Raw genomic sequence first — 12,974 nt, forward strand, 5'->3', positions numbered from 1 at the left:
CGATACAAGTCTCCCCCTAACAACAGCTTTCGAATCCTCGCGGGCAGGGGCATTCGCATAAAATTCCCGAACCACCGAAATAATGGCTGGTTCGGGTTCTTTGCAAAACAGGGTCCATTTCCTCTTGATAATCTCCAAGGCAACAAATTCATTACAATCCATAGTTATACCCCGCTCAGCAATAGGATTTCGATTTAGTCGAGCATGTTCGTACCTTTCTTGGGCTTCCAAAGAGATGAAATTGTTGGATAATTGAGCGGAGGATGAGGAGCTAGGGACGATAGGGCCGGATGAACGAAATCTTTTGGCAGGCATGGTGGTGGTCGGCGGGAGCAGAGGCGGCGGGCGGCGGTGATGTAAAGAGGAGTGCACAAATGAATGATTCCCTTAGAAATTTCCTGTCCTAAACTTGAGCGCGATAATAAACTCCACAAATCTGCAATGTAAGATCAATAATGTCAAGAATCAATGGAGAAATTAGAGAGGAAAGATTTGGGGATTTAGGGTTTATTGGAGAGAAGAAGAAGAATAGAAGGAGAAGAAAGTGGGAGATAAAAGAAGAGGTCTCGATTTGTTTTCGTCTGCGCCTCTCGCGCGCGCGCGAGAGGTGCCTTGCGCGCGCGCGAGACTTCAATATTAGTCTCTGACCGCTTGACTTGCGCCCGCGCGTGCGCTATTCCTTTAGAGTTCTCTGGAGCGCGAGCCTGCGCGCGCGCGAGACAGGGGCTCGCGCGTGCGCAGTACAAAATTGCAGAATCTCTATACCTCGCAAGAATAATAACACTACTTAAAAATACCAAAACAAAAATAAATAAATAAATAAAATTAAAACACTGGGTTGCCTCCCAGCCAGCGCTAAATTTATAGTCTATAGCCCGACTCTACCTCCCTCTTTAATTTGTCGGGTCTCGCAAGTCGACGGAGGTCTGTGTCTGATCCACGATACCACCTCGATAAATTTTTATCCTATGTCCGTTAACTTTGAATGCTCCTATGGCCGGACTAAATTTCTACCGTACCATACGGCATCACTTGCTTGATAGTATACGGTCCTGACCATCTCGAACGAAGCTTTCCTGGCATGAGCTTTAAGCGTGAGTTATATAATAAAACATCTTGGCCTACCTCGAATTCACGTGGGACAATGCGCTGATCATGCCACTTCTTGGTCTTTTCCTTGTAGATTCTGGCATTTTCATAGGCCTCCAACCTGAGCTCTTCAAGTTCATTCAATTGTAGTAACCGTTCTTCACCTGTAGCCTGCACATCAAAATTCAGAAATTTAGTAGCCCATAGTGCTCTATGTTGAAGTTCAACAGGAAGATGACATGCTTTACCATATAACAACCTAAATAAGAAGTTCCTATAGGTGTTTTAAAAGCAGTTCGATAGGCCCATAACGCGTCATCTAATTTATTTGACCACTCTTTCCTGTTCGCATTCACAGTTTTCTCCAAAATTCTTTTCAATTCCCTATTAGAAATTTCAACTTGCCCACTAGTCTGGGAATGATAAGGTGTTGCCACCTTGTGAGTAACCCCATATTTTCTCAAAAGCTTCTCAAATTGCTGGTTACAAAAGTGGGTTCCTCCATCACTAATTATGGCTCTAGGGGTACCATATCTAGAAAATATGAATTTTTTGAAAAATTTTATAACCACCTTAGAGTCATTCGTCCTACAAGCTAGTGCTTCAACCCACTTAGACACATAATCGACCGCAACCAAAATATACTTGTTCCCTTCAGACACAGGAAACGGTCCCATGAAATCTATACCCCACACATCAAAAACTTCACATACAAGAATATTATTGAGGGGCATCTCATGTCTCCTAGAGATATTACCAACCTTCTGACAAGAATCACAAGCAATCACATAGGCAAAAGCATCCTTAAATAATGAAGGCCAATAAAATCCCGACTGAAGTACTTTGGCGGCGGTACGACCCGCACCAAAGTGACCTCCAGTCGGACCTGTGTGACAGTGTGAAAGTATAGATCTTACCTCTTCTGCTGGAATACACCTACGAATGATACCATCTGCACAAATCTTAAACAAAAACGGGTCTTCCCACAAAAAATATTTCAACTCAGAGAAGAATTTCTTCTTCTGTTGATAAGTTAAATGCGCGGGAATAAACTTACTTGACAGATAGTTAACGATATCTGCATACCATGGTAGGTTGGATACCTCAAACAACTGCTCTTCTGGAAAATCATCATGGATCACCTGCATTTCAGCGCCTTGATTTTCCAAACGAGAAAGGTGGTCCGTAACTTGATTTTCAGCTCCTTTCCTGTCAACAATTTTTAAATCAAATTCTTGCAACAGTAAAACCCAACGAATTAACCTGAGTTTAGCATCCTTTTTGCTCATCAAATACTTCAAGGCCGAGTGATCCGTGTGAACTATGACTTTGCTCCCCACCAAATAAGAGATAACTTATCCAAGGCGAATACGACTGCGAGAAGCTCTTTTTCAGTAGTCGCGTAATTCAGTTGGGCGGCTGACAGGGTGATACTGGCGTAGTAAATCACATGAAGTGCCTTGTCCCTCTTTTTTCCAAGCACAGCTCCCAATGCGGTGTCACTGGCGTCACACATCAACTCAAACGGCAGATTCCAATCAGGTGCTAATATCACCGGTGCAGTTGTTAATTTCTCCTTCAAAATTTTAAAAGCCTGCAAGCACTCAGCGGAAAAATTAAAAGGCACCTCTTTGATTAACAGATTAGTCAGGGGTTTAGCAATAGAAGAAAAATCTTTAATAAATCTCCTATAGAAACCAGCATGCCCAAGAAAACTCCTAATGCCCTTCAAATTTGCGGGAGGTGGAAGTTTTTCAATTACTTCAAGTTTTGCTCTGTCCACTTCCACACCTAACTCAGACACCTTATGGCCTAAAACAATGCCCTCTTTCACCATGAAGTGGCATTTTTCCCAATTCAATACCAAATTACTCTCCTCACATCTCTGCAACACTTTTTTCAGATTAAACAAACATGCATCAAAAGATGATCCTACCACAGAGAAATCATCCATAAACACTTCTATGAACTTTTCAACCATATCATGAAAAATAGCCATCATACATCGCTGAAAAGTGGCAGGGGCATTACACAACCCAAATGGCATCCGTTTATATGCAAAAGTACCATAGGGACAAGTAAAAGTGGTTTTGTGTTGGTCCTCAGGTGCTATAGGAATTTGCATATATCCGGAATAACCATCCAAAAAACAATAAAACGCATGCCCTGCAAGTCGCTCAACCATCTGATCAATAAAGGGAAGGGGGAAGTGATCCTTACGGGTGGCATCATTCAATTTCCTATAATCTATGCAAACCCGCCACCCCGTAACAGTTCTTGTAGGAATCAATTCATTGTTGGAATTTTTAATTACAGTCATCCCTTCCTTTTTAGGCACTACTTGAGTTGGACTCACCCATTCACTATCAGATATAGGGTAGATAATACCTGCATCAAGGAGCTTGATTACCTCCTTTTTCACTACCTCTTGCATTGCTGGGTTAAGTCGCCTCTGTGGTTGAGTTGATGTCTTATGTTCCGCCTCCATCAAGATTTTGTGCATGCACATGGTTGGACTAATACCCTTAAGATCGGCCAAACTCCAACCTATGGATCTTATGTGTTCTCGGATCACACGCAACAACTTTTCCTCCTCGCAACCTGTCAAAGAAGATGAACAAATTATTGGCAGTTTATCGTTCTTTAATACATACAAATACTTCAAATGAGATGGAAGTGGTTTAAGTTCAAGAGTAGGGGGCTCTTCGATGGATGGCTTCAGCGGTTTTGGAGTATGGTTGAGCTCTCCCATCTTGGTATTGATGAGTCTGTCGAAGGGTAGACTCCAATCCAAATACCGTGATACTTCATGAACTTCCTCACTAACCTGTTCTTCATCAGTTGTACCTGTCAAACATATTTCTAATGGATCCACCGACAACTGTTCCTGCATAGAACACTCAACCAAATCATCAGTAACATCAATTCTGAAACAGTCAGAATTGTCTGCAGGATATCGAATGCCACGAAAAACATTAAAAATTACTTTCTTATCATTCATATGCAATATCAATTCTCCCTTATGCACATCAATCAAAGCCTTTCCAGTGGCTAAAAATGGTCTACCCAAAATAAGATGTATCTCACGATCTTCTTCCATATCAAGCACAACAAAATCTACTGGAAATATAAACTTATCAACCTTTACCAACACATCCTCTACAATTCCCCTTGGATATTTTATAGATCTATCAGCTAATTGTAGGGAAATAGTAGTTGGCTTAACTTCACCAATTCTTAGCTTTTCAAAACATGAATAAGGCATAAGATTTATACTTGCACCTAGATCACATAAAGCCTTATTAAAAAATGATTTTCCAATAGTGCATGGGATTGAAAAGCTACCGGGATCCTTAAGTTTCGGAGGGAGTTTATTTTGTAAAATGGCAGAACACTTTTCCGACAACTTAACAGTTTCAAAATCCACAAGTTTTCTTTTGTTAGACAAAATCTCTTTTAAAAATTTTGCATAACTAGGCATTTGAGCTAAAGCGTCTGCAAAGGGAATATTAATATGAAGCTTTTTGAAAATCTCTAGGAATTTTGCAAATTGATTATCCAATTGCATTTTCTTTGCACTCTGGGGGAAGGGAAGTTTACTCAAGTCAATCTTCTCAATAATAGATGAGTGAGAGGACTTACCTTTCTTGCCTGTAGGCATGGAGTCTGCCTGCTTTGGTGCTTCATCCAGCTCTTTTTCCTTGACTAGGTCACTTGCTTCTTCATCCTCAGTATTCTTTGCATCAGTATCTGCTTGCGATCTAGTTACCGCCAGAATAGCATTGACATCCTTTGGATTCCTCTCAGTATTGCTAGGCAACGATCCTGCTGGCGTAGTTGATAGCTGTGTAGCTATCTGACTCATCTGTGTCTCTAATTTCTGTAACATTGCCTCTTGATTCTGTAGACGGGTTTCAGTATCAGCTACATATTTCATCATAATTTCTTCAAAAGAGGGCTTCTTCTCTACTAGCTTCGATGTGTTAGCTGTAGGATCTGCAGCTTTCCAAGCGAAGTTTGGATGGTTTTTCCAGCCAGGATTGTAAGTGTTGCTGTATGGATTGTACTGCTGTCTCCCTTTATTTCCCATAAAGTTCGCTGCATCAACTTCAAATACTTGTTGTTCGTCAGGCTGTTGGACTTGCACTTGATTGGCTGAAGATGTCTGCATAACTGCCATCTGATGGGTAAGTGCATCGATCTTGGCATTAAGTGATGTTAGTGCATCGACTTCAAGAACTCCAGCTTTCCTCTCTTTTTTAGCATCTGGCCATCCAATGTTGCTCTCAGCCATATTTCCTGTAATTTCCCATGCCTCTGCCGGTGTCTTTCTGAATAGGCTTCCGTTGGCAGCAACATCTAACATGGAGCGAACAGATTGATCAGCCCCATTGTAAAAAGTCTGAGTCTGCTGGCTTTGAGTGAGATTATGTTGAGGACACATCCTCAACATCTTTTTGAATCAAGTCAAAGCAGCATTTAACGATTCAGCTTCCTTTTGCCTGAATGATATGATATCAGAGAACAGTTTTGCCATCTTTGTGGGCGGAAAATATTTATTCAGAAAGATCTGAACAAGTTGATCCCATGTAGTAATAGAGCCAGCAGGCAGATCATCTAGCCATTCAGCAGCTTCTCCTTGTAGAGAGAATGGGAATAACCGCAGTCGCACTCCATCAGATGATACCCCATTCACCTTGAACGTGTCGCAGATCGACAGAAAACGTTCCAGATGAGCGTAAGGGTCTTCTACAGATGAACCCCCGAATCTAGCTTGCAATTGAATCAGCTGAATAGTAGAGGGCTTCAGCTCGAAATTGTTCGCCTCAAAAGCGGGGCGAACTATGCTAGATCCATAACCTTCAGTTGGCGGACGGATAATATCCCATACAGTACGGTTGTCTGCCATCTCTACTTTAGATTCAGATTCTGACTCTAGTTCAAGATTGAAAGATTTCTTAGCTTTTCGGATCCTGCTAAGTGTGCGCTCGATCTCCAAATCAAGTGGTAGTAATGTCTTTGATTGAATTTTATGCATACACAACAGAAGGTACCTGAAGATCACCAAGAAATTAAGGTCAGAATTTTAAGAAAGTAAGTAATGTCTAATCTCAAGTGAAATAAAAATTTTGATATCAAAAACAGTCCCTGGCAACGGCGCCAAAAACTTGACCGGCTTTTTCGGTATGAATAAATTCTACTGGCAAGTGAACCAGGTCAAATTATAATAAAGTGGACTAAGGTCCAGATGTCGAACCCACAGGGACTGTAAAAATATGATTACCAAAATCTATTTATCTCTACTTAATCTAGACTAATGAATAAAGATGATTTCAGATTTTAGATAAAAATAATAAAATTGCAATAATATCAAATTAATTAGAACGCAAATTATAACACAGTTGGAAACTTTGAATTACGTAAAATTTTGGAAAAATTCGATCAAAGACACACGTAGGTACCAGACAATTCATGCAACAAGCAATCGATCTAAGATATCAGACTTAATCATAATTCACGAAAATTTTCCTAATTTGTTCGAAGGACTATTTCTAGAACAATCAAACCTATTCAAATCTTGATGAACTAATCTTTCGTAATTCTAATCAAATTTGAATGCATAATCACTGTGAAAATTCAGTTATCCCCTAAACCGCATAATGAAACCGAATTCTATTTCTAGTCAGTTTTACACTATGTTGAAAATCAAAGTGATCGAATTCGAAACCTCCTCTGTCGACTTGGAATCGATTAACAAGCAAACAAATAACTGGCCAAGAAATTTGTAAGATGAAGATAAATTTGATAATCAATAAACTCAATTAAGTCTGAAAATCTCAAATAAATAAACCAAGTTTTTTACATAAACTGTCTGGCTCAATCACGTGGCCTTGATCGAAAGAAGAAACTACTCACTAATAAACATGATTCAATAATCCAAGTTTTAAAACATAAAGTAAAAAAATACTAGAATAAAAGAAAATCTGAAGAACTTTGCTCCCTAGCCGCCGCAAGATTTTCCCGTACTCCAAAAAGATCCAAAAGTCCTTAACAAAGGCATCCAAATTCTATATATATGACCGCGCCGAATAAAATTCCTTCAAAATAATATTAAATTCGAAAACTAGGTCACGGACATGCGCGCGCGCGCCTAAGCAGTCTCGCGTGCGCGCAACTTAAAAGAACAGTGACTTTAAATTACTCGCGCGCGTGCGAGGAAAGAGCTCGCGCGCGCGCGATTTCTCTCGAGATTCTCTGGAAATTTCTTCGGCACGCGCGCGGGACATGAGCTCGCCCGCGAGCGCCTCGCCCTGAAAACCTCTGACTTTTCCTTCTGCGCACGCGCGAGACTCTTTCTTGCGCGCGCGCGGCTTGGACGCACAGAAATCCCAAATTTTCTTTCATTTCCTACAAAATTCAACCAGGTGAATCCAAATCAAACACATAACATAAAATGCTAACAAAACTTACGAAAATCACTTAAATTCATGCAAACTAAACATGAAATGCTATAAACTAATGCATACTAAACACACTTATCAATATTCAAGGAACCGAAGGAAGAAGAAGAAGAAGAAGAAGAAGAAAAGAACATAGGAATGGAAAGGGAGGTAATCATGAGAATGAAGGAAGGAAAGTCAAGGGAACAAGGTTTTAATGAGGTAGGAAGATGGTGGTTGCGTGGGGTAGTGTTTACTAAATACATAACGTGTACTGACCACTTAAAACGTAGTCTAACCAACACGCCTTAAACCAAACTATAAAATTCCTACTCTAGACTCTTACGCTATAACCATATGAATATTATACTTAAAACACTCGTAAAAATATTTTTTATCATTTCGTGAGTAGGTTAGCCTCGTCCCGTGAGTCTAAAATCAAACTCGACCTGAAACCATCAACTCAATCGAAATCGTTAAAATAATATAGACACAATTCATGAAATCATATGCATAATAATAACTTAAAACAATTTAAGAATATAAAACCATTTAATCAATATTAATATTTTAAATCATAAATAATAAAATGAAATAACTTAAAAATCATTTAACATAACACATGAAATCATTTAATTAAGAATAACTATTAAATCTTGATAAAATAAAATAAAATAACTTAAAACTCATTTAAAATTCTTTTAATAAATCATGAATGGATTTATGAATTTTCTGGGTATTACAATCTACCCTCCTTAAAACGAATTTCGTCCTCGAAATTCGATTGATCAATCTCTAAAATCATAAGTTTTCCTTAATTTAATCCATACAATCCCACACTTACATGTCTAATTCCAATATCACTGCCTCATAAATCAACAATCTGTTGCGCACTCTGATAAACTTTTATTATATCGTCCTTATTTGCAATTATAATATTATCAAATCAAAACATATCTATTCGAATCGGCTACAATTCCGCTTGAAGATTTAATTTAGATCGAAACATATATTTTCAAGTCGGCTGTGAATCTGCTTTATGACTTAATTCAGGTCACCAAAATCCCCAATATCTTCAGACACGTGATTCCTACTCTCAACGCTAGCTAAAGGTCAAAGAAAACGGTAACAAAACGGCTTGTTTTCTTCTCTTTTCACCTTATAAATACGATCAATCAAACTTATTTTTAATCACACTCAACTTATTCTTTCTCTCACAAGTTATTTCTCCAAGATCTCGAAGAACAAGATGAGATTTGCAATATTACTCTTTGTAACTATTATGATTATCCTTCTCATGTACCTTGTATTTACTGGTGAATATACACCCCACGTTTTTTCTCTATTCTTGAATTTGCGTGTACTCGTTGTTCTTTCCTTATATTGTATTGTCATAATTAGAAATTTACTAAGCTCAACCAAATTCTCAATTTCATCCGTTAAAACTTAGCATTCAAACTATTAATCTTGAAAATAAGCTTGTTCCAACAAACTTAACCTTGTAATACTCCAAAAGTAATTTCACATGTCAACAAATTTTTTTGTGTCACAACGTAATCCTAAATCATTCTTCTTATAGTCCAAAGAAACAATCACCAAGAACATTATTTGTCAACGAACCTATTCTATACAACAAGAGTATCCCAACAGAAAATCAATTATCATCTTACATTCCTCATGGTGAAATTATAACATCATTAGAGAATAATCTTAACTGTAATGCCCAAGAAGAAAATTTTCATCAATAAATCATTACTTCCCCAAGATACTCTTAATCAAGTCAAACTCATCACAATTCCAATCCAAAAATACATCAAACATAGGAAAATTTTCTTTTGAAAATCACAGGTGATCATAACTGTAAGAGAAAACACAATTGGAAATTTCAAACATTAAACTTACAATCATGGAGGCAGGAGCATTCGAGTCCTTTGACGAGAATGCATGCACGAAATATCTCCCAGAGCCAATTGCTCTGATACCAACTGTGACGTCCCGTATTTTAAAACATTTAATAAAATAGTTGCAAAAAAGTTTGGGAAAATTTTTCTAAACTTAAAAGTCATACTGCGAGTGCATCACACCAATTCCAAAAGAATTTAAACTCTAAATATTTAACAATAAAACTCGTGACTCCGTGTTCACGAAGTCTGATAAACACTGATGCAACTCTATAACAAAGACCATTTAAAATACGGCACGTCAAAACTTATTACTAAGATTTAAATAGGATAAGGGAATGTGAGTTCAATTAATTATTATATAAATAAAATACATTTGAAAGAAATCTAGGAACTCACTTAACAACTATCAAACTGAAATGAATATTTAAAAGACGAACCATTTGAAATCCTCAAAACTCATATTTAAAACACTGACAATGAAAATAATAAAATCATTACTTTTAAACATCGTACATAAAATATTGTAACAACATAACATAAATAAACATGGGTAAATATTTTCTTTTTAAATACATCAGAGCTTTTGAACTATTGTGTCATGCAATGTCTTCGTCTCTTGGACTCTTCAGTCGTTCTACCCAAGATTTTTAAATCAAAACTGCTAAACCAACTGCACCATTCAAGTATAGTGAGTCTAAATGACTCAACAAGATTAAAATAAGCATATTGATATCATTATAGCTTCAAAATACTTTAAACTTAATGACTTGAACATACATAACATGATATCTTGAACTTTAAGAACTTTAACGTATACATAATGGAACTTTAAACTTAAAATCTTAAACATGAACTTCAAAACTCTTAAAAAATGCAAGAACCTAAACATAGACATCTACATACATAACATTAAAATTTTGGAATAACTTCATGCATGCCTTAAAAACATTACTCTTGAACATATACACTTGAAACCTCATGAACATCATGAACTTGACAATACCACATAACGTGAACATGATCATAAAAACTTATCATTTTGGGTGATGAAATATGTGAAATTGTGGAACCCATCATAATGGGCACATTCGTAGTTCCTGTTGACCAACAAGCATTTCTTTCTTTTCGGAGGCCCCTCCGGATCTCATCCCAGAGTACCTAACCCGTACATTGAGCCATATGGCATTACGCCTCATAACATTCGTTCATTCATTTTCGGAGTCCCCTGCGGAGCATATCCCGGAGTACCTAACCCGTACATTGAGCCGTATTTCGAAAGGCCCCTCCGGAGCCCAAACCGGAGTACCAGTCCCGTATTGCCACCACAAAGACACATAAAACATCAAAATATTTTCGTGCATCAACATATCATATCTTCATGTTTCATCATAAAATTATTCATTCATGCTTCATCATCTTATCATCGTATCATCATAACATATCATTTCATTATGAAGCATCATCATATCATCGTAATTTCCTTCATAAACTTTCATTCATGAACATAAAACTTTACTCAATAACTTCATGCATGTCATAGATGATAAAAATCATACTTTCATATTGAACATAGGTTTCATGAATGAAACTTAGACATGTACATACATCACATAACGTAATCGATCCACGTAAGTCGTTCTTTTCGTTCTTGGCTTAAAACTTGAAACGTTTTGCATAGAAACTCTTAAATATATTTTAGAAGACTTAAAATATCATAACCATGTATTTAGGACCCTAAAATAACATAAAAGAATCATGAATTTTGAAGGCAAGGCGCGTCTGCTCCACTTCTAGGCGCGGGCGCGCATGACCTGCGCAAATGGGTCTTCTTGCTCGCTCTGAAACTCTATTTTACATTCGAAATTTGGAAAAGTGGTAAACTGAAAGTTTTAGCCCTTGATCTTAGATTTCTAATTCGGAAAACCTCACCTTAATTGAATTTTTCAGTAAAGCGTTATGCTTATTCTCCCGAGATGTGTCACTGCCGGAAATTCAAACCACTCGACACACTTCAGGGCGATTTTGGCCAATCTTCCAAATGATTTTGACAAAACTCCAAACACGAAAGTTGTAGATAAATAAGTCTTTTTTCAAATATAATTGGCCTCATATCATTTGGATAACTACACTAATTTGTATCCTCAAAATCATAACAAGTATCGGTAATCCGGTGCCACCGAACACAGCTTCAACACTTCAAACTTCAAACATAAACTTCTTTTACCCAAAATCCTAATTACACAAATCATCAAAACTCATTTTCTTGTAATTGAACAAGGGTTAACTAACTTTAAACACTAAGATTTTAAATTATTTTGCTTCAGAATCTTTAAACTTAACTACCATCAAAATTGCTCAACTTCTTCAAAATCTCAAAAATTCATTTTCTTTCAATTAAACATCAATTTCTCATCTTTAAAACTTCCAATAACATCATAATATTCAAAAGAATCATTATTTTCTACACATCTATCAAAAATTTGTCAAGAAGGACCACGCTTCACAATTTCAACAATTCATAACTTGATACTCGTAATTTCATGCTTTTTCAAAATCATAAACCATTAAAACATGCACATAAACATACATTTTCATATTAAAATAATTATAATCTTGAATGGGTTTCAAAACCTTAAAATACTTGTTGAAAAATTTTCCTTGATGAAGATGGAGCTGATCTGGATTCTTGGAAAGAGCTAACCACGAAAAGAAACGAGATTGGAAGCTTAACTTGCTAAGATCTTCAAGGAACCGAAAGAAGAAGAAGAAGAAGAAGAAGAAGAAGAAGAAGAAGAAAAGAAAATAGGAATGGAAAGAGAGGTAATCGTGAGAATGAAGGAAGAAAAGTCAAGGGAACAAGGTTTTAATGAGGTGGGAAGATGGTGGTTGCGTGGGGTAGTGTTTACTAAATGCATAACGTGTAATGTCCACTTAAAACGCAGTCTAACCAACATGGCTTAAACCAAACTATAAAATTCCTACTCTCGACTCTTACTCTATAACCATATGAATATTATACTTAAAACACTCGTAAAAATATTCTTTATCATTTCGTGAGTAGGTTAGCCTCGTCCCGTGAGTTCAAAATCAAACTCGACCTGAAACCATCAACTCAATCGAAATCGTTAAAATAATATAGACACAATTCACGAAATCATATGCATAATAATAACTTAAAACAATTTAAGAATATAAAATAATTTAATCAATATTAATATTTTAAATCATTAATAATAAAATAAAATAACTTAAAAATCATTTAACATAACACATGAAATCATTTAATTAAGAATAACTATTAAATCTTGATAAAATCAAATAACATAACTTAAAACTCATTTAAAATTCTTTTAATAAATCATGAATGTATTTATGAATTTTTTGGGTATTACAATCTACCCTCCTTAAAAAGAATTTCGTCCTCGAAATTCGATTGATCAATCTCTAAAATCATAAGTTTTCCTCAATTTAATCCATACAATCCCACACTTACATGTCTAATTCCAATGTCACTACATCATAAATCAACAATCTGTTGCGC

At 36.6% G+C, this 12,974-nt stretch overlaps 1 protein-coding gene across 1 annotated transcript in view; it reads right to left on the reverse strand.

Annotated features, from left to right (window-relative positions):
* Positions 1-403: 403 nt before the first annotated feature.
* The window catches only part of LOC140864579 (uncharacterized), a 28,601-nt gene continuing 16,030 nt past the window's right edge, over positions 404-12,974 (reverse strand). Inside the window, exons 2-11 of the mRNA XM_073268852.1 lie at positions 4,951-5,448; positions 4,732-4,839; positions 4,232-4,284; positions 3,515-3,976; positions 2,852-2,974; positions 2,418-2,683; positions 2,176-2,298; positions 1,851-2,025; positions 1,126-1,260; positions 404-436 (exon numbers count right to left, since the gene is read on the reverse strand). Of these exons, the coding sequence (XP_073124953.1) occupies positions 404-436; positions 1,126-1,260; positions 1,851-2,025; positions 2,176-2,298; positions 2,418-2,683; positions 2,852-2,974; positions 3,515-3,976; positions 4,232-4,284; positions 4,732-4,839; positions 4,951-5,448 (1,976 nt within the window). The remainder of the gene's footprint in view (positions 437-1,125; positions 1,261-1,850; positions 2,026-2,175; positions 2,299-2,417; positions 2,684-2,851; positions 2,975-3,514; positions 3,977-4,231; positions 4,285-4,731; positions 4,840-4,950; positions 5,449-12,974) is intronic.

Source organism: Henckelia pumila, chromosome 1 (genome assembly GCF_033568475.1).
Source record: "Henckelia pumila isolate YLH828 chromosome 1, ASM3356847v2, whole genome shotgun sequence".
NCBI classification, from domain to species: domain Eukaryota; kingdom Viridiplantae; phylum Streptophyta; class Magnoliopsida; order Lamiales; family Gesneriaceae; genus Henckelia; species Henckelia pumila.